Source organism: Mobula birostris, chromosome 4, assembly GCF_030028105.1.
Source record: "Mobula birostris isolate sMobBir1 chromosome 4, sMobBir1.hap1, whole genome shotgun sequence".
Classification (NCBI taxonomy): domain Eukaryota; kingdom Metazoa; phylum Chordata; class Chondrichthyes; order Myliobatiformes; family Myliobatidae; genus Mobula; species Mobula birostris.
The window spans coordinates 34,563,945-34,586,159 of NC_092373.1; the positions used below are offsets into that span (position 1 = coordinate 34,563,945).

The 22,215-nt window shown below is 41.2% G+C and overlaps 1 protein-coding gene across 1 annotated transcript in view; it reads left to right on the top strand.

Annotated features, from left to right (window-relative positions):
* LOC140195886 (uncharacterized) overlaps window positions 1-21,987 on the top strand; it is a 34,308-nt gene extending 12,321 nt beyond the window's left edge. Inside the window, exons 3-5 of the mRNA XM_072254534.1 lie at window positions 8,374-8,544; window positions 11,622-11,662; window positions 19,630-21,987. Coding sequence (XP_072110635.1) covers window positions 8,374-8,544; window positions 11,622-11,662; window positions 19,630-19,773 — 356 coding nt within the window. The 3' untranslated portion in view covers window positions 19,774-21,987. The remainder of the gene's footprint in view (window positions 1-8,373; window positions 8,545-11,621; window positions 11,663-19,629) is intronic.
* Window positions 21,988-22,215: the final 228 nt, after the last annotated feature.

Below are 22,215 nucleotides of genomic sequence, written 5' to 3' on the forward strand. Positions count from 1 at the left end.
CTTGTGAATACTGAAGCAAAGTATTCATTTAGGACCACCCCAACCTCCTCCACCTCCAGGCACGTGTTGCCTTCTTTATCCTTTAGCGGCCCCACCTTCATTCATGTCATCCTTCTGTTCTTCACATACACATACAACGCAGTATCATAGATAGAGTAGCAGAACAGAGAACTCGAGGTACTCAAAGACTTTATGAATAACCCCACTAGCAATCAGGAGTACCTTCAAATTTGGCCACGGCCATATAGTGAGTCCTATACCTAGATAAAGCGTCCAAGTTAAATCATAAGAGTTTTAATTTTGATTTTCAAACCCTTTGTCAAACTCTCCTCATATAAGTTATTGCACGTTTCTTTCATTATTTGCTAAATTACACTTAATCATTTACTACTCATCCTTTTCCTGAATGTTGCTGAGGTTAGTGAAGTTAATTTGAAATAATGCAGTATTATAAAACATGTCTTAAAATTCATTTGATATTCTTCAAACTCTTCCCGATTTAGGGCAAGTTATCACCATTGTTTAAGATTTTGAGGTTTACTGTTATCACCTGTTCTCATTAACGCACATTAAAACTTTTTGAATAATATTTTGAGTGAGGCATATAAAGAATGAGATTCTGGGATGGAAATTATAGCTTGCATCAATTCAGAAAGTTTAGTTTTCTTGAAGAACACATGTTACAATATGGATTGTCGATGGTTATTTAATGCTTTCTATAAAACAAATTGTAATATTCATTCTAGGTTACTTTCATTTCTGAGAACAAATTACTCATTTTACAAAAATAATTTTAAAAATAAGACATAGGAGCAGAATTAAGACATTCAGCCCATCAAGTCTGCTCCTCCATTCCATCATGGCTGATTTATTATCCCTCTCAACCCCATTCTCCTGCTTTCTCCCCGTAACCTTCGACACCCTAAATAATCAGGAACCTATCAACCTTCACTTTAAGTATACTCAGTGACTCGTCCTCCACAGCCGTTTGTGGTAATAAATTCCACAGATTCACTACCCTCTGGCTAAAGAAATGCCTCCTCATCTCTGTTCTAAATGGATGTCCCTCTATTCTGAGGCTGTGCGCTCTAGTCCTAGACTCGTCCACTATAGGAAACATCCTCTCCACATCCACTCTATCTGGGGCTTTTAATATTCAATAGGTTTCAATGAGATTCCCCCTGTTTCTACTATACTCCAATGAGTACAGGCCCAGAGCCATCAAACACTCCTCACATGTTAACCCTTTCATTCCCAGAATTATTCTCGTGAACTTCCTCTGGATCCTCTCCAAATACAGTGAGCTGATTTCAGCCACTCATCTGTCTTCATCTCCTGGGTTTATTGACATAGAGATAGGCTTCTATACTTCCTGAGATTAGTTGGTGGTAAACCTAGCTCCTAAACAAAGAGAAAGTTATATTGCATAGACAATTAAAAGAGCTGGTTAAGTATCTTTTGATGACAATATACCACCTTTATTAGCTTAAGGATGACTTTTTAATAACAATTAAAATACACAGAATGAATTGCTTCCACTGTGGTCCTTTTGACAGAGGGACAATAGTACTTTGTCTGAAATTTGTTTCTATCAGAACTAATGTAAACATTTGAAACAAAGTCCAACACCCATTATATTAAGTATTTAAAACATGCTGCATCCTTAGTGGTAACACCGGAATCCTGGATTAGACCTGGATTAGACCTGTATTCCTGAAGGAAAAGTAACCATTTGTATGGACGTAATATAAAGCATTTGAAAAGAACAGAGTAACTATCCTAATCCAGAGTCTAGCCAGAAATTATATTGCTTCCAATCTTGTCAGAGTAAATAACATGACCTTTCATATCTTATGGCTCACTAAACAGCCAGATATTTATTTATTAAGGTTTCAATTACTACATTTAACATGCTTTATTGACATTAATCCATACACAATGGAAAGAACAATTGATTACTAGTTCCAAAATATTTAATCAACAACAAATCAATGATTTTGTAGTTTGATGCAAATCAGGCAAATGAAAAACAGGCAGGAAAACTTTAAATACACCTTACTCACTGAAGATATTACTTATCATTATTAAATATTAGATTTCTATACATCGGAAAATGGGGACGGTGAGTCATAAGTCAGTGTACTATATCATTCTTAGACTCGTAAACAACCTCCAGAATCATTTTCTCACAATGAATATTCCATTCATTAGTTCACATACAGTATGTGGGCTTAGGTACAAAAATGGTCAATGAGCTAACGTTGCATTAAACCTCGTTAAGGAAAGAGCAGTTTCCGTGGTTTTTCAAACCACACACTGCAAAGAGTGACAGGTGAAGGAGTTTTCCAGCGTACTGTACATACACTCAGTGGCCACTTTATTAGATAACTCCTGTACCTGATGAAGTGGCTGCTCAGTGAATGTTCAATCTTCTGCTGCTGTTGCCCATCCACTTCACAGCTCAACGTGTGGTGTATTCAGGAATGCCCTTCTGCACACCACTGTTGTAATGCATGGTTATTTGAGTCACTGTCACTTTCCTGTCAGCTTGAACCAGTTTGGCCATTCTCCTCTGACCTCTCTCATCAACAAGGCATTATCACCCACAGAACTGCTCATTGGATGTTTGTTTTTGTTTTTCACACCATTCTCTGTAAACTGTAGAGATTGTTGTGCATGAAAATCCCAGGAGATCAGCAATTTCTCAGATACTCAAGCCAAGGTGCCTGGCACCAGCAATAATTCCACAGTCAAAGTCACTTAGATCACATTTCTCCCTCATTCTGATGTTTGATCAGAACCTCTTAATCATGTCTCCATGCTTTCCGTGCATTGAGTTGCTGCCACATGATTAGCTGATTAGATATTTGTATTAACAATCAGGTGCACAGTATATCTAATAAAGTGTCCAGTGTGTGTACTTTTAACTAAACATAATACCACATTGTAATCGAGATCTTTGATACAGATGACAAACAACAACAGAGCCAGCACCGATCCCTGTGGCATGCTACAGCTCACCGGGCTCCAGTCTACGAGTCAGCCACCTACAACCGCTCTCTGGCATTTTCTGTGAGCTCAATATCTAATCCAATTTACTTCCTCATCTTGAAACCTTCTTGAGCCACTTCCCATGCAGGACCTTGTTAAAAGCCTTGCTAAAGTCCATGTGGACAACATCCGCTGCCTTGCTTTCATCAGCATTCCTGGAAACTTCCTCGAAAAACTCTCTGAGATTGACTAGACACAATTTACCATGCACAAACCCTTGATGATAATCCCTAATCAGTCCCTGCCATCCAAATATTTATACTGTATATCCAGTCCCTTAGAGTACCTTCCAGTAACTTTTCCACACCACAACTGATGTCTGGTTCACCAGCCTATACCCTCATGGTTTATTTTTCGAGCCTTTCTTGAACAACAGAACAACTTCAGCTATCCTCCAGTCCTCTGACACATTACCTGCGGCTGAGGATGTGTTAAATATCTCTGCTAGGGTCCTTTCAATTTCCGTACTAGTCTCCCATGGGGTCCAAGGGAACAGCTTGTCAGACCCTGGGGATTTATCCACACTAATTTTCCTCCTCCTCTGTAATCTGAATAGGGTTCATGACTTTGATGCTGCTTTTCCTCATATCTATAGACTCTGTGTCCATCTCCCGAGTAAATACAGATTTAAAAAAATCAATTTAAGATTGCAAACAACAGGAATTCTGCAGATGCTGGAAATTCAAGCTGTCGAAGGGTCTGGGCCTGAAACGTCGACTGTACCTCTTCCTAGAGATGCTGCCTGGCCTGCTGCGTTCACCAGCAACTTTGATGTGTGTTGCTCAATTTAAGATTGCCCCAGCTCTTTCAGCTCCACACATAGATTATGATGCTGATCTTCCAGAGGACCTATTTTGTTCCTTGCTAACCTTTTGATCTGAATATATACATAGTTCTCTTTGCATTTCTTATACTGCTCAAGCATCTCATTTGTTCCTACCTGCCCATACCTGCTATGTACCTCCTCCTTTTTTCCTAAGCAGGGCCTCAATATCTCTCAAAAACCCAAGGCTCCATAAATCCATTATCCTTGCCTTTTATTCTGATCAGAACATACCAACTCTGTATTCCCAATTTTTCACTTTTAGAGGGCTTCCCACTTACCAAGTACTGCACAGCTTTGTCAGAAAACAACCTAACCTAAACCATACTTGCCAGATCCTTTCTGATTCCATCAAAATTGACTTTTCTCCAACTCACAAACTCAACTCGAGAGCTGGGCCTATCGTTTTCAATAATTACCTTGAAACTAATGGCAATATGATCACAAGCTGAAAAGTTCATCTTGTCCACAAATTGCAGGGGCCCTACAGAAAGTTCTGTCACCTGCCCTGCCTCATTTCCTAATAGGAGATCTGGCATCACACACCCCCTAGCTGGGACTTTTATGTACTGATTAAGGAAACTTTCCTGAACACATTTGACAAACTCTTTCCAATCCAGCCTTTTTACAGTATGGGAGTTCCAGTCAATATGTGGAAAGTTAAAATCACCTGTTATCACAATATTGGATTTCTTGAAACAGTCTGCATTCTCTCTACAAATTTTCTCCTCTAAATCCCGTGGACTATTGGATGGTCAATAATATAATCCCATTAATGTGTTTATACCTTTTTCATTCCTCAGTTCTACCCATAATGCCCGGACAAATAGGTACAAGAATGGTTTCTTTCCATATGCCATCAGTCTTATGAACACTTGAATTTTAGTCTATTATAAACCAAGTCCACCTGTACATACACAGGTATATGAACATTGTATGTAGTTCATGATTATTTGCACTATTGTTTTGTTTGCTTTTCGATTCTATACAGTGAGAGCTCAGGGAAACCGGCACCAAATTCCCTGTATGTGTTCACATACTTGGCGATAATAAAGGATTCTGATTCTGATTAAGTCTTACTGGATGAGTTCTCCTGTCTGAGCACTGCCATGACATTTTAACTAACCAGTAATGTCACCCCTTCACCTTTAATCCTTCCCGCTCTATCACATCCAAAGCAATGGAACCACGGTAGACTGAGCTGCTGGTCCTGCCCCCTCCTGCAAACAAGTCTCACTAATGGCTGATCCACACCCTAAGCACATCAGCCTTTCCTACAATACTCTTTGCACTGTAAAAAAATGCAGCTCAGAACATTAATCTCACCATGCTCAATGTTTTGATTCCTGACCTTGTTTGTAGGCTTAACAACATCTTTCTCCACAACCACTCCACTATCTGTTCTGGCGATGCAGCATTAGCAAACCTTCCCGCTAGGAAAGCCTTCAGATTTTTACAGCTGCCAGAACTTTACTAAAGTCTTCTTGTTTGATGAGTATCTCTACTGTGTAACAGGAAGCAATGCAAAAAAAAAAGCTTGGTATAATTAGAATTGATATTGTCTGAAGGCTATAGCCTACATGTAAATGCAAACTGTTACACATTTTCTTCAGAGCATGCAGCCTTTGCATTGCAGGAATATGATTATAATCTAAGAGACAGAGGCAGGCATTTCAGCTTACTGAGCTCACACTAACTATTAAGCAGCCATGGGTTTGTCAAGAATAGAATCTGTTGATGTTTTGACTCAAGACTCTGTGTCAGGACTGAGGGTGTAAAGGAAAGATAGCCAACAAACGGAAGTGCGAGAGCGAGGTGAGGCGGAGGATAGAAGGTGATGATGAGGTGCGTAGGATGGGGAGATGATCAGGTGAAGAGGGGTGAAGGGGAAACAATTAGACAGATGCTGGTGGGAGATAGGTGCAACCAGAGATGGGGTGAAGAAGACGAACTGGAAAATAAAAGATGGATGAAGGGCAATTGAAATCAAGTGGGGGAGGTGATAAGAAATGTAAAACAAAGGAGAAGAAATCTCACTGCATGGAAGAGGGGCTGATGGAACCTGATGGTGTTAGTAGGAGTGCGGGTATTGAGCAAGATGGGGAGAAGGAAGAAAAAGGTGAACCAAGGGAAAGATCCTGAGAGGACTGTGGCAAAGGATGGGTTACCTGAATTTGGAACCTTGTTGGCTGTATGATTGGGTTTGTTGGATTAGGGTTTGGAATTGTTATTTTTCTTGTATTTTATTTGTGATTTAACTTTCCTATGTTTGCTTCCTACTTCTATATAATCACCTATTTTCATGGAATTGTTCAGTAAATGTCCTAGTACTTGTAGTATCTGATCTGTATTTTCTAGAAGCTTCACAGTTTTTCTGCAGCAGCTGTCATGCCACTTGAATCTGACCATTTCATAGGTTACATTTCTTCAATAGAATGCACTTTTATCTTTATTCTCAGTATGAGCTGATCACAACTTATTTTTCTTTGTTTGATCTTTGTTCTTGTAATACTTAATAAAATAGCATTAATCATCTCACTGTTGACTTGCGAAGAACCTCCGGATCAATATCACCAGATCCAACAGGCCGTAGACTACCCTGGCGCAATATGGAGTGCTGCTTTTCCAATTTCTGTTTGGCCTCACAATGCCAGTGGATGTAGCCAAGGAGAGTCAAGTTGTTGTAGGAATAGGAAGGGGAATTAAAGTGACAGGTAACTAGAACTAGAAGCTCAACAGAGCCATTTCGCACAGAACACTGGTTCATCCCAAAATAGTTGTGCTGCTGTAGAGGAGGTGCAACACTTAGCCCTTCATCTTCCCTCTCACCACCAAACAGGGATATTAGCAGCTCTTCCAGGTAAGGCAGAGATTCTCATGTGCCTTCTCCAACCTATCTAATGCATTCAGGCCTTGCGACGTGGCCTCCTCGCCAGTGCTGCAGACCAAGCAGTTGCCTTGCAGAGCACCCGCTTTCTGCAAAAGCCGTCTTGAACTTCCAGCTGCATGTAAATTTAACAGGTCACTCCTTCTAGAACTCAGACTTCTAGAACTTCTCGGCCTTGACCCTGCCTTGCGCAGCTGGATCCTGGACTTCCTGTCAGGTTGCCGGGAAGTGGTAAGAGTGGGCTCCCTCACCTCCACCCTTCTGACTCTCAATACAGGAGCCCCTCAGGGCTGTGTACTAAGTCCCCTCCTTTACACCCTGTATACCCATGACTGTGTTGCCACCCACAGCTCCAATCTGTTAATTAAATTTGACAACGACACTACATTCCATCACCACAGCATAAAAGCCAGGACACAACATCTTCTTCCACCAGACTGATTAACTTATGCTGATTTGAGTGTATTCCTATGTTACATTGACTGTTCTATTTATTATAAATTATTATAAATTACTATGATTGCACATTGCACATTTAGACGGAGATGTAACGTAAAAATTTTTACTCCTCATGTATGAGAAGGATGTAAGAGATAAAGTCAATTCAATTCAAATGATGAAGTACAAAGAAAAATCGCCCAGCACATGAGACACTCTGAAGATCTACTGTCCGCAGTGAGGAAGAGGAAATTGGGATGGTATGGCCATGTAACAAGATCAAGTGGACACTCAAAGACATGCTTCAGGGAACGGTGCAGGGACAAAGAAAAAGGGGCAGACAGGGGAAGAAATGGGCAGACAATATTGCAGAGTGGACTGGTGAGGACTTTGTGCAGCCCGGGCACTCGCCCACAACCACGAGGGATGGAGGCAACTGGTGCCGCGCTCATCTGTACAGCACCCCTACGACCCAGGCGGGTTGCGGGATTCATAACTGTGACCTTAATTCAATTATTTACAGTTCCTGCAAGAATTTGAGGGTAAATAGTGTAGGTTGGAATTCATGTGAATGCTTTAACATGTGTAGTGCAACTTTAGTAGGAAGCATTAAACAGCAATATGTTGGAAATGCGGGAACAAAGAATGCAATTATCAGTCAAACTGCTCTTTAAATGTATGCCTGTTAATGAGACAAAAAGTTCCTCAAAAGCATAATATCTGGAATTTATTTTTATTTTTGTACTGCCTTTTCTTCATTATTTTATCCATATTTCTCCCCAACTAGATCTGATCTGATTTGCTTCTAACTGCCCATATACATTGCTTAAAACAAACCACTGAATATAATCTTTTAATTCGATCTAATCTCTCAGTTCTATAAATCCCTTTCTTTCTGACAGAGAGCATCACAATACTTGCTCACAATACTGCTGGAAGTTATGGCAAAAGTATTTCAATTTACCGTTAACTAAATATTCAATCCTGATCTTACAAATAATTGCACAATTTAAATTCCAGGTAAATAAGTGTTAGTATCAGGTTGAAATATAAGAAGATAACTGGGAATTCATTTTGAATGAAGTTCATTACATGAATTTAATTCAATATATTAAATATTATTAATTGAGTGCAGCTATCAAATGAAATGAGATATTACTCCTTTTTTTTGTAGGACAGACAATTTCTCCAGAACCAAGGAACAACACGAACAGCACAAGTATTGTGACAGATTCCACAAGCGTGGAAACCAATATTCACATAATACTTGCAGCGGTAATAGCTACTTTTGTCATCATCTGCCTATTAATTTTTATTTTAATCAGATACCGACCAAAGAAACAAGGTGAGTTGCATAAGCAATTTTTTCTTCTATTGATCTGATTCAACATCTTAAGGAAATAATCTGCTCATTGCCTGAATACGTCTGTTTTGATTTTACCTGACTGAAATATTCAAAGCTCCAGCTTCCCAAACACACACATCTCACCTAGTTCGTATCATCCGCATGAGTGATTTCCGGCAGCCAGTGTGTACTGATGGAGAAGGAGAATAGAATACAAATCACTTTTCTCACAATATTTGGTCATTTATCGTTTCCCAGGTTTCCTGCAGTTTTTTGTCCTGATGCAAATGGACACAGCCCCTGTTAAATGTATTCACATTTCTATATTCCACCCATCCATCCAGAATCCTCTTTGACTTTCTACCACCAGGCAGGAGACTACGATGCATGAAAACAAGAATGGCCAGGAGGAGTAACAATTTCTTTCCCCAGGCCATTAGGCTTCCGAACTGTCAGTCGCATTGTATTCGAAGTGTCACTGGTTAATTTGTTCCATACTTTACAACATTTGTTATTAATGAACTTTAATTTTATTTATGTGTGAATCATCTGTAGATTTTATCCTTACCTCCATAAGTTATCGTATGCTGTGTGTGTGTTTTGTGCTTTACACCCTGGTTTGAAGAAATGTTGTCTCAATACTTCACTTCACTCCTTCCCCTCTCCTGGTTTCACCTATCACCTACCACCTACCACCTTGTACCTCTTCCTCCCCTCCACCCACCTTCTTGCTCTAACTTTTCATCTTTTTTCCAGTCATGATGAGGGGTCTAAGCCCGAAACAAAGACTGTTTACTCTTTTCCACAGATGCTACCTGGCCTGCTGAGTTCCTCCATTATTTTGTGTGTGTTGCTCACATTTCATAGCACCTGTTTGTATCATTCATTTGGCATCATTTCATTAAGAATTAATTAAACTACCAGTGATATTGCGATATAAGACCATAAGATATAGGAGTAGAATTAGGTCATCTGGCCCATCGAGTCTGCTGATCCAATATTCCTCTCAGCCCCAATCTCCTGCCTTCTCCTCTTATCCCTTCATGCACTAAACAATATGTTGTAGAAAAGCTTATTTAAAGAGCAAAACAGGGTCTGAATGATCACTTCCTACCTTTATTACCCAACCTTTAGTTATAGATCAGACCAGGCAAAAGACTTTCTGAGAATTGATTTTAAAAGCTCCTTCTCGAGCATTTTGCATTACTGGGGTGAGGTCCACACATTAAACACATTTGACTGGAACCTCTCACAGATAAAAGTGGCAAATAAAATCCAGCCTCATTATTCTTCGCTGCCAATGGGTCGGCCATGCCAAGCTTAACATAACCTAGTAATAAAGAAAAAAACATTAAGAAGGCTCATACCTTGAGGGAAGAAGGTGGCCCCTTCCTTGCAAGAAGGATGAAAATCAGGAGCCGATAGAATGGGCTAGTCCTACATTCAGAATGAGACTGGCACAGGCCTTGGTTAAATCCTCCTTCTCATCAAGGTGGATGGTGGTTAAAAAAAATAAAGAATTAAGATCCTGAAGTGAATAACAATGCCTCTGAAGATTAACTGTCACAAAACAACCTAAAGTTATAATGTCCTCAGGATCAAATTATTTCCATTCAGACAGGTTAAAATGCAATGAAGAAAAGTTTCAATCTGACAAAAGGAAGAAGTCATTAAAAGGCCCAGATGCTCTTCCACTGTTCACTATTTTTCATGCATGGCACATGGACATTGCTGGCAAAGTCGGTGCTTATTGCTCAGTATTGCCCATATGTTGCTCACCTGCCATGAACAGCTACCAATATAACAAGTGCCTTGCTGAGACATTTCCGATAGCAATCAGCCATGCTAGTTTGGGACTGGACTTACATTTAGAAGAGACCAAGTAAAGAAGGTGGGCTTCCTTCCCAAAATGACATCAATGAATTTACTGGCTTTGTCACAGTTTTATTGTAACTTTCTAACACATCAGGTTTATGAATTGCTAATATAAATAAATAATTGTAGATAAAAATACTGGATTTCAATAAAAGCACGTTTTAATGAATTGCATCCTCACCCAGTCTAATCAGTATATTATTGAGATCCGCAGCAATGCAGTTGACTCTTAACGCCTCTTGTAAGTAGTCTAAGAAGCCAAACAGCTTAGTTGGCAAAAAGAGACGGGCAGTAAATGCTGGATTAGGTTTCCCACTTCGAATGAACTAATAAATAATTGCCAGTCACTGAAACAATTCCTCAAATTGTCTTCTGAACTAAAGAAGCAAACGTCCATTGAAAGAGAAATTTAGTCTGACAAAAATATAAAGAGAGACAAAGAAGTTAATGCATTGTTTGTTTACGGAGGTTGAAGTGACCATCACTGTTTATGTATCTCTGTCTTTCGTAATTGTAAACACACAAAATATGTGGACAATTCAAATAACACCTCAGATTGGAATCATGCACCTAATATAAATTTATTGTCCCTGCCAATGTTTTAATGCCTAGAACAATGATTAGAAAGTAGAAAATCATTTCTGGAATGAGAGATTAGCTATACCAAAGACCAAGAAAATAACTGAGATCCTCATAAAATTCAAAATTTATTTGTGATGTGGTTCCGCTTCAGCTGTTTCATTCTGTTTTAAAAATATTATTATACTCCACATTATTCTAACAGAGCATGAGAGAAGACCTCAGCAGTGCCCAATCATTTCTTTAATCAGCTTTTTCTCTGAAGCTTTGCAAATAACTTATTCAAACGTAATTAGACTCCAATGCCTGATCAGCAACGTGGTGTACAAAACCCCCCGCGTCAAACATAGGAGTAAGGTAAAAGTGATCATTTACTAAACTTACAGACATTGAATGGGATAAAAGTTGTTTTACATGTATTGAGTGCTTTATTTTTACAGGAGATTTCTACAAGTGTTCCAGCACTAGCTCCAGGTTGTACTGTGGAGCAGACTTGATGGGCCAAAAGGCCTAATTTTGCTTCTATATTTTATGGTCTTATGGTAATGGTTAGTCCTGCATGTTTTATTATACTTTACACTGGACTTTTGAAGCAATATTTTGCAATTTTTTTTCCTTGATAGATCCAGATACCAGTCCCCCTACAGTGGAAGCCAATTGTCAGGTAAATATATTTCACATGGTTACTGTACAATATCAAAGAGTATCATGAGAAAAATAGTAAAGAGAGAGAGACAGAGAGGGGGAGAGGCAAGAAAGGAAAGGAGATGGCAATATACAGATGGTTATTAAATTGTCTCTTTGGAATGCTAGGTTGGAATACCATGGAAATAGTTCGACAGTCAAGCTGTTCCCCATTATGCCCACACCTGCAGTAACCCAAGGAGTAGTATAAACATGCATTTATTGGTGGGACAAGGCAGATGCATAAATTTATGACTTATATATGTGTGTACATATTTGTATTCATGGAAGCCTTTGTCATTTTGAGTTTCAGTGGTAAAATTATCACCTCTGAGTCAAAAGCTTATATGTCAAGTCCTGTCCAGTAACCTGAACATAAACCTTATGTTGATACTCCAATCCAGGGCTGAAGGAACATTTCACTGAGATATTGTCCTTCTAATAGCATCCTGCCATGTAAAATACCCAAGGGCTTAGCCTGACGAATAGCAGTCGAGTTGTCACCAACATATTGGGATATTCTATCCATTAAATAGCTGGGCATGATCACATGATCCTTGTGTGGAAATTGGCAACCAGTTTTCTTGCATTTCTTTCTTTTATTTTATAATATCCATGGCTAAATGTCCCTGATGAGGCAAATTGAAATTGCTTAAGTAAAAAGTTAGGTGAAAACCTGATGTGGATCCATTGAGACCCATTTTAATCAGTTTGTTTCCAATGTTACAGATAATTAGTGTCACAGTAGCATTACGAGTGCACAGACAGACAAATATTAGAAGGAAAGTAAGAAAGAATAAAAAATAAGTTATCTCAAACAGACTAACAGGAGGGGGTCATCACTTCCCCGGCTATAGGTTGACTCATTATAGAGCCTAATAGTCAAGGATAAGAATTACCTTATATAGTGCTCTTTGGAACTGCACAGTTGTCTTAGTCTATTACTAAAAGTGCTCCTCTGTTCAGCCAAGGTGGCATGCAGAGGGTGAGAAACATTGTCCAGAATTGCCAGGATTTTCCATGGGGTCCTTTGTTCTACCACAGCCTCCAGCGTGCCCAATTTGACACCTATAACAGAGCCAGCCTTTCTAATCAGTTTATTGAGCCTGTTGGCATCACCCGTGTTGATGCCATTGCTCCAGCACACCACCGCATCGAAGACTGTACTTAGAAGATTGATAAAGTTTTGGCCGCTAAGTACAGAATGAGTTGAATCTCTGTGGCGTGGCTGTGGTCAGTTGTGGTTGGTTGTGACTCATTTAACAGGTGTATTTCACTCAACATGATTTAAGTAGTAGATATGGTCTTCTCTCCAGTGCTTAGAAGAAAAGCAATATGTAATAAAATATGCAGTAAATTTCCAAAGTGTGAATTGGAGGTTTAAATTTAGAATAATTTGAGAAACAACTAGATAATGCAATTTCAGTTGTAATCGATGTATAAAGGAAAGAATGCTCCAAGAACATCGTATGTTTCATCAGTGGCATGTGTCAGGAAATGCAGAGGAGGCTTATCCCAAGAGCAGAGCAGCAGAAATGATTTAGTACTGAGTGATAACTTGAACAATAAACTGTAAAATAACAAGACATGAGGGGCCACAAGATACGATTGAATAGATACTGAACACAACACGACAACAAGGTACCTAAAACTAGGAGCAACTGGTTGAGGCTGGCTGGTTCAATGGGTGAACAAGGACTATGGCTGAGAGTTGGGCTTAAGTAGGCTGCAGGTGACGAATTGGAAATGGATGGCAGGTGACTCCTGTTAACTGGGTGGAGACTGGAAGATGCCTGCCTGTGCAGGCCTGACAGGTCACAGCCGACCCATGGACAGTACCTAACAGCCCAAGACAATCTGGATGGTTCCCTTGAAACTACTCAATTAACCAAGAAACCAGTTGGCACTCAAGACCTCTCCCCCATTCCCTTCCCAGTCCACTAGGTACTGCACACCATGTCTATGATGATGTGAATTCATCAACCAGTGAACCATGTACACTGGATACCTTCAACCAGCTGAGGTTCCAGAGGTGCAGGCTCAGGTTGGTTGAATGGTCCATGGTCAACAGGCTTGTGGTTGGACACATGAAAAGAGGGTGTGGTCCTGAGGGGCAGTGGCAGATGGAGGTGGAAGGTGATTGGATTGATGTCATGGGTAATTTTGAAGGATCCAATGAACTGGGGCAAGAGCTCGCGGGAGTCAGTGCGCAGGGGGCAGATCTCAAGTGGACAGACAGACACAGACCCCGAGCAGGAATAGTCCAGCTGGGCACAGCCAGTGGTTAACCTGGTAACAGTAGGCACAGTTGGAAGCTAGGATGGCCCTCTGTGTCATCTTCCAAGCATTCCTGCAATGGCAAACCATGGTCCTGGTGTGTGGGACCTCCACCATTGGCTCTTCCATGGGAACAACAGGGGTTGTAGCCATGAAGCACTTCAAAAGGTACAACACCCATGGTAGAGGAGGTGTGTAGATTGTGGGACAGCTCAGCCCAGAGCAGATACTTTTTCCATCTGGAAGGGTTGTAGGTGGCAAAGCATCACAGAAACTGCTCCACTTGCTGATTGGCCCTTCCTGACTGACTGTTGATCTGTGGATGATAGCCATGTGGAGTTTAGGGTGGGCAATGAAGCCGACCACCTTGGAGAACTTGTCCACCACTGTTATGACCACAATGGCCCTATCAGAAGGTGGCAACCCCATAATGAAATCCATGGCAAAGTGGGGCCATGGTTGTCGGGAGACCGGTAGGGGCCAAGATACGCTGGTTGGAGGAATTATCTGGACACATTAAGGGCAGGCAGTGATGAATTGCCATACTTCTGTGATCATGGTGGGCGTTGCAGAAAATCCGGAGTTGGTCGTGTGTCTGAATAGCCAGAGACGGTTGAGGATTGGGCCCAAGAGGGTCCCTCAGAGCATATACATGTTGTTATCAGTTGTATCCAAACAGGCTCATGACGTAGCACCTGGCAGATCTGGTTCTCAAGGTCCCAGATGATCGGGGCGAGTATCTGAAAAGATAGGATAATGGGCTGAGGGACAATTTCCACTTCCACTGGGTCGATCTGTCATGACAGGGTGTCTGCCTAAGTGTTCTTGGAACTGGGTCAGTAAGATGGTAAAGTTGAATTGCTCAAAGAAGGGGGCTCAGTAAGCCTGAGGTAGGTTGAGTTGGCACATCAGTTGTATGGTTTCCAGGGTTTGGTGTTTCCAACCAGTCACTGTCTCCATTCATCAAGATCCATTTAATGGCTATAACTCCCTGCCTTCTACTCCATAACAGCACTGTGTGAAGTTGAACTTGCGTGAGGGAAAAGGCACAAGGGTATGTTTTCCCATCCGGTCCTCACTGGGAGAGGATGCCACATCACATACATCCACCTCTAGCCAAAAGGTCGGGAGGGGTTCAGATGGTGGAGAATGGGAGTGGCAGTGAAGGGTCCCTTGAGCAGGTTATCCATGAGGGAGGTGACTTGGTGAGGGAGGTTAGAAGAGTGGCGATTTGGCTGTAGTTTCTGATGAGATATTGGTATCAGTCAGAGAAGCTCAAAAAGTGATGTAGCTGTTTAAGAGATTGCAGCTGGGGCCATCCAACAGCTGCGCACCCTCTCCCTGGGTCCATGGTTATGCCTTGCTGTAAAAGGATGTAACCCAAGAAGGAAAACATTGGGATTCCCCTAACCTGCAGCACAGTTGATTTTCAAGGAAATGCTGAAGGAATGAATAGACAGGACAGACATAGTTTTGGGGGTCCTTGGAGAAGAAGAGGATGCCACTGAGGTAGCTGAACACATACCTGTGTAACATGTCTTGGAGGATTTCATAAATGAAGACTTGGAAGATGTCTATACTATTGGAAGGTCTGAAAGGCATCACCAAGTATTCTTAGTGGCCAGTGGGTTCTAAGGACACCGTCTTCCACTCATCCTCCGGATGGATGCAGATCAGAATGAACACACCCCATAGATCCAGTTTGGGAAGATATGGGCCCTGTGGAGTGTTTTTAATGTGCTATCCATCCAGGAGAAAAGGCAGCAGTTCTTAATGGGGATTTTGTTGAGTCCATGATAATCTATGGAGGGATGAAGATTCCCATCTTTCTTTTTGACAAAGAAGAATCTTGCACCAGCTGGTGACTGAGATAGTTGAATGAAGCTGGGATGTAGTAATTCAGGATGGTTTGGGTCTCAGGAGGAGAGAGGGAGAACAGAAGACCTCGGGGAGAGGTGGTGATCGAGCAGTTGTGTGGTCCGTGAGGCAGCAGGGTGCAAGGCTTCCCCTATTTTGAAGGTGATGGCTAAGTCGTGGTACTCCTAAGAGAGTTTAGTGAGGTGGAGGGTTTCCTCCATCTCCATGGATTTATGGGATTAGGTCAGCTGATGTTGCAGGCAAGTTGTCTGGCAGGTGGGTCTGTAACTCAGTGGTAAGCTGGGTGACCAGGCAAAGTGAGGGTGGGGAGTGGAGACACATGGGTAACACAAGATAAGAGGAATATTGGGTGAGTTGATCAGGAGGAATCCGATGGACTGGCGGTGCTCTCTGATGTTCATGTGCATAGGCTGTGTGCTTCCTCTGACCATCTAAGACTCCAAGGGATGCCTGACTCTGGCTGTCTGCAGAAGAGGCGAGAGATAGGCTTGGTAGGTAAATCAAGCCACACACAGAGAGTCGGGTGCAGAAAGCTGCCTGCTGTGCTGGAATCCATCAGAGCCTCCAGTGCGTGTCGAGCCGTCGGGACGCAGAGGAAAACAGAGAGGGTGAGGCAGGCTATGATGCGGGATTGAGGAGCCGGGGGATTGCACCACATAGAAGGTCCGGCGTCTCTAGCTGGTGGTGCCACTTCCTGGACGCAGTGGCAATGGATGCATGGATGCTCGGCAGCCCCGCAGTAAACACACAGGTTGTTTTCTACCCACACTCACGCTCTGCGGGGGGGAGAGGGAGGGGTTAAGGGAGCTCTCCCCACCTGCATGGGTTTTGGAGGTATTGGTGATGAGGGTCCTGTACCCTGAAATGGAAATGGGAATGGAACTTGCTGATGACCTGGAGGCTCAGTCCAAAGACGCTTGTCAATACAGAGGACCAGAGTGATGAGGCTTTCAAGGTTGGTGGGCATCTCCCAGGTAGACAGCTCATCTTTCACGTGCTCTAAGAGGTTGTGATGGTAATAGACCAGCAGTGCTTCTGTATTCCAGCTGCACTCTACCATGAGGGTCCTGGATTCCATGGTGTCTAGCATCCTGTCAGGAAATGTAGAGCATGTTTGGCCCAAGAGCAGAGTTAGAGGAGACGACTTAGCAGTGAGTGATAACTTTAATAATAAACTGCAAAATTAGGTTCATGGAAATGATTCCAGGATTGAATGAGTTGCCACATGAAGAGCATTTGATGGCTCTGGGCCTGTATTCACTAGGATTCAGAAGAATGCAGGTTGACCTCATTGGAACTGATTGAATGGTGAAAGGCCTTGATAGAGTGGATGTGGAGAGGATGTTTCCTGTGGTGAGAGAGTCTAAGGCAAGAGGACACAACCTCAGAAGAGAGTGGCACCCTTTTAGAACAGAGGTGAGAAAGAATTTCTTTAGCCAGAGAGTGGTGAATCTGTGGATTTCTTTGCCAAAGGCAGTTACGGAGGTCAGGTCTTTATGTACATTTAAGGCAGAGGTTGATAAATTCTTGATTGGTCAGGGCACGAAGGGATATGGGGAGTTGGCAGGAGACCGAAAATCTTGTCCCTTATCAAGATATACGCCATTTTCATTTGGAAATATTTTCCCATTCCTTCTTCATCTAAGTCCTGGAATTCCCCATCCAGCAGCATTAGAGGACAACCTTCACCAAAATAACTGCAGGAGTTCTAGAAGGGAGCTCATCATAAATAAATGCTGACATTGTTATATCCTGAAAAGTAATTTTATTTTTATTAGAAGGAGCTTACTGCTCTCCATCATCTGTGACGTTAAGTAATTTAAATATTTTAGCAAGTAGTTGGAGGAAGTCACAGAAAGAAAAACCGCTTCAAAAGGTATTTTAATTTTTGCTTTATCTGATAAGGTTGTAGTTGGTTTCTCAGAAAAGGATTGTCAGAGAAGAGCAGTTAGCAATGTTGCTACAGACATCTCTTTCCTCAAACTTCACTAACTGTCAGAGGCGCCTACAGTGATGGGCTTATTTCCTAAATTAATAAATCGATTTATTATTGTTGCATGTACTGAGCTGCAGTAAATCTTGCATAGCAGTAAAACAGATTATTTCATTATAATAGTGAAGTGAGATAGCACAAGGTAAAAAAAATCAAAGTTCTAAATAAAATGTTCTGGTCCTGAGAAAACACGGGGAAGGAGAGAATAAGGTGTAAGGTCACAATGAGGTAAATTGTGAGGACAAGATTCCATTTTACCAGATTAAGGAAACATTCAGAAGCCTTATAACAGCTGAACAAAAATTGCCTGTGAGCCTAATGGTATGCCTTTACTGGCTTTTGTATCTTCTGGGAGGGAAATCAAACCACTTCCTCCCTCACCACCATTCAGGGCCCTAGACAGTCCTTCCAGGTGAAGCGACATAAGGGATAAGTAACAGATGGGGTACGAGGGGGAGGTGAGGCATTAACGGAAATTAGAGAAGTCAATGTTCATGCCATCAGGTTGGAGGCTACCCAGACAGAACATAAGGTGTTGTTCCTCCAACCTGAGTGTGGCTTCATCTTGACAGTAGAGGAGGTTGTGGATAGACATGTCAGAATGGGAATGGGATATGGAATTAAAACATGTGGTCACTGGGAGATCCTGCTTTCTCTGGTAGGTGTTCAGCAAAACGATCTCCCAGTCTGCGTCGGGTCTCACCAATATATAGAAGGCCACATCGGGAGCCGTGGACACAGTATATCACCCCAGCCGACTCACAGGTGAAGTGTCGCCTCACCTGGAAGGACTGTCTGGGGCCCTGAATGGTGGTGAGGGAGGAAGTGTAAGGGCATGTGTAGCACTTTTTCCGCTTACAAGGGTAAGTTCTAGGAGGGAGATTGGTGGGGAGGGATGGGGGGACAAATGGGCAAGGGAGTCGCGTTGGGAGCGATCCCTGCAGAAAACAGAGAGAGGGAGGGAGAGAAAGATGTGATTAGTGATGGGATCCCATTGGAGATGGCGGAAGCTACGGAGAATTATATGTTGGACCCAGAGCTGGTGGGGTGGTAGGTGAAGACAAGGGGAACCCTATTCCCAGTGGGGTGGCGGGAGGATGGAGTGAGAGCAGATGTGCGTGAAATGGGGGAGATCCATTTGAGAACAGAGTTGATGGTGGATGAAGGGAAGCCCCTTTCTTTAAAAAAGGAGGACATCTCCCTCGTCCTGGAATGAAAAGCCTCATCCTGAGAGCAGATGCGGCTGAGACAGAGGAATTGCGAGAAGGGGATGGCATTTTTTCAAGAGACAGAGTGAGAAGAGGAATAGTCCAGTTAGCTGTGAGAGTCAATAGGCTTATATTAGACATCAGTAGATAAGCTGTCTCCAGAGACAGAGACAGAAAGATCTAGAAAGGGGTGGGAGGTGTCGGAAATGGACCAGGTAAACCTGAAGGCAGGGTGAAAGTTGGAGGCAAAGTTAATGAAGTCAACGAGCTCAGCATGCGTGTAGGAAGCAGCACCAATGCAGTCGTCGACAAGTTATGTGACCACTGATACCAGGCAGACAATCTCTGAAGAGTATTGATAATGGCTGGGGTCACCCATCTTGTAAAGACACTGCCCAGAAGAAGGCAATGGCAAATCACTTTGGTAGAAAAAATTGCCAAGAACAATCATGGTATTGGAAAGACCATAATCGCTCATGTCACACGGCATGGCACATGATGAACGAACGAACATGTACAAACAGTTGAACAGGAATGCACAGATTAAAGATAATTCTTATTTATATTCAATTTCTTTTGATTGTATTTCAGAAACCAAATGATCAAATTTCCACCGTGTTCTCCGTCGACTACGCTGTACTCCAGGTCCCTGAGAAAAATATTCGTCAGAATCTAACAACATCTGTTGCTTCCGATGATTCATACTACGCTACAATTATATTTGCTCCTCAATAGCAAACTGCAGTTGTGCAGAAAATTACCAGTCATTACAGAGAGAATTCTGTGTATGGTTTAGTGACTCCCGACGATTTAGCTTTGTGAGATCTCAGACATTACATAATATAATCACACGACCTTCTCTTATACTCTTTTTTTACTCAAATATCTCATCTTAAGCCAAGAATGGGATTTTGACCACAAAGGGGAGTATATACCTAGCCCGTACATTTCTAAATAAAAACAGTCAATGCTGGAAACAGTATTTTTGGAACAAGAAACAGATTAAACATTTAATGATGAAGACCCTTCATCATACAGTTGTTTTGTGGTGAGAAGAATCAACTAATCCTGGAGAGAAGATGGAGTGTTTAAAAGCTGCAGCAAGGACGTGTAAATTTCTTCAATGGCAACTTCAAGATGATTATCGTTGAAGCTTCATTCATTCATTCACAGACAGGTGGAACATACAGTTGCTGCCTCCAGCTTTCCTTATCCCCGGACCCTAAACATTAACTCATGATCTCATAGATAGGGTGCTGGATTTTATTTTTATAGTTAAAATCCTGATTGATAACACTGCACATATTTGTAGTGCCTCTATAATAGAATGGCACTTTCATATAACAGTGTCAAATATTTTAAATATTCTTCACTTAACCTGAGAAGTGCAGAATATATTAGATTGTAATAGATACCAATTACTGTACACACCCGAGCACATTTAGATGATTTACATAAAAATACTGGAAATGTACCTGCACTTTGAAAGCTGTAAAATAGCATTCTGAAATTCAACATTGATATTACAGGTGCCCACACATTTAAAGAGTGTATCTGCGCTTTGAAAACTTAGTGATTTAATCAAGTCAATTAATGCAGTTTATGTTAGCCTGTTTTAGAGTGTATGTTTTGTAAGGAACCGGGTGTCTGAGTTCTAACATTATGCTTGATAAGCTATTGCTCTCCTGAAAAGGTCTTCATTTTATAAAGCAAATAGAATCATGTTTACATTTTACTTTGCGCATCAAGGAGGAAATCCATGTTGCGCCATAATTAAAAATAACAAATTACAAAGATACACAGTGATGTATTATAAATAATGAAAGGACTAACCAGCAAGAAAGGCTTCATAAATTAGGAAATTCCTCAGACTCACCCATACCTTTCCCAAACTTGTGAAGGAAATACTATTTACACAAAATTATGCAGCCTTTTGGGACACATTCCAAGTAATTCCTTGTGTAATAGATGTTGTGCACAAACTGTGGGAAAGACTTGATGAAGGCTGAAAGTGTCTTATACAGCAAAGGCCTATGACTGTTAGCCAGTCTTCAAGGAATGTCCTCAGCAAGAAACTTCACCCACCACTGAGGCACACTATAAGTTCATACACACTCAGTGCTTGGACTGACAACTATCTGAATAATGGTTAAAAGTTAGGCATTGCCCTCACTTTTACAAACTGTCTTCTTCAAACTAAGGTTTTGTATAGAGCACTCATGTCAGGAAACATAGAGTCATTGTAAATGTTAGAAACTATGTGACTTTATATCTGCACTTTTGCTATTCTAATGTTGAAAAGTCTAACAGCAAGAGCTCACATTCTCATTTAGCTAAAAACATCAAAATTTAAATGAAAATGTGGTAAAAATACTTCAGATTGCATTCGCTAACTGTACAGATTGCAATCCTTACAAAACATGTTAATTGTATTATTAATTAATTACATTCTTAAGACATGGGTTGCAATAGAATTCAAATATTTTGATATTTACGGCAATAGAATTACCTGTCCATGGATGTTTAGTGTGTATGGTTTACAAGGAGATACCCTTTGAGCAGATGATTAAGATTTCACATGTTCACTTTCTAAGAATACAAATCATAAAAGATCTACAAGATTTGAACAACATAAGAGATCTAAATTGAGGAATCTTTGTCTTTGGAAGCTAGAGCTATGGATAAGATCAGCTTGATGTCTAATGGTGTACTGCTTGGTTTCCTTAAGTCTCACATGAAACACATTGCAGTGTTTGGGAGTCATTAAATCAGAATAGTTTTTTTCACAAATCCATCCGTCCTATGTTCCAATAAATCTTGAAAGATTGTACCATATGTTCTGAGAAACATATAGAATGTAAATAAAAAACAGCCTATTTATTAAATATATAGTGGGGGGAAAATGCTGATGCAACAATGTAGCCTCTTTCCATCATTAAATTTATTTAAAATGAGAATATTTGTCTCTGTGGTGTTTTTGTTTCGATTATTTATTTGTTCATTTTATTGACAAGACTTGCATTTATTTTCCATCCCTAGTCTTCCCTCAACTGAGAGTGCAGTTAAGAGTTAACCACATTGCTGGGACTGAAATGATATGAAGACAAGACTGTTATTCCTTTCCCTGAATGACATTATCACTTGGCTTTACAGTGATACTTGGGTTTGAGGTTATCG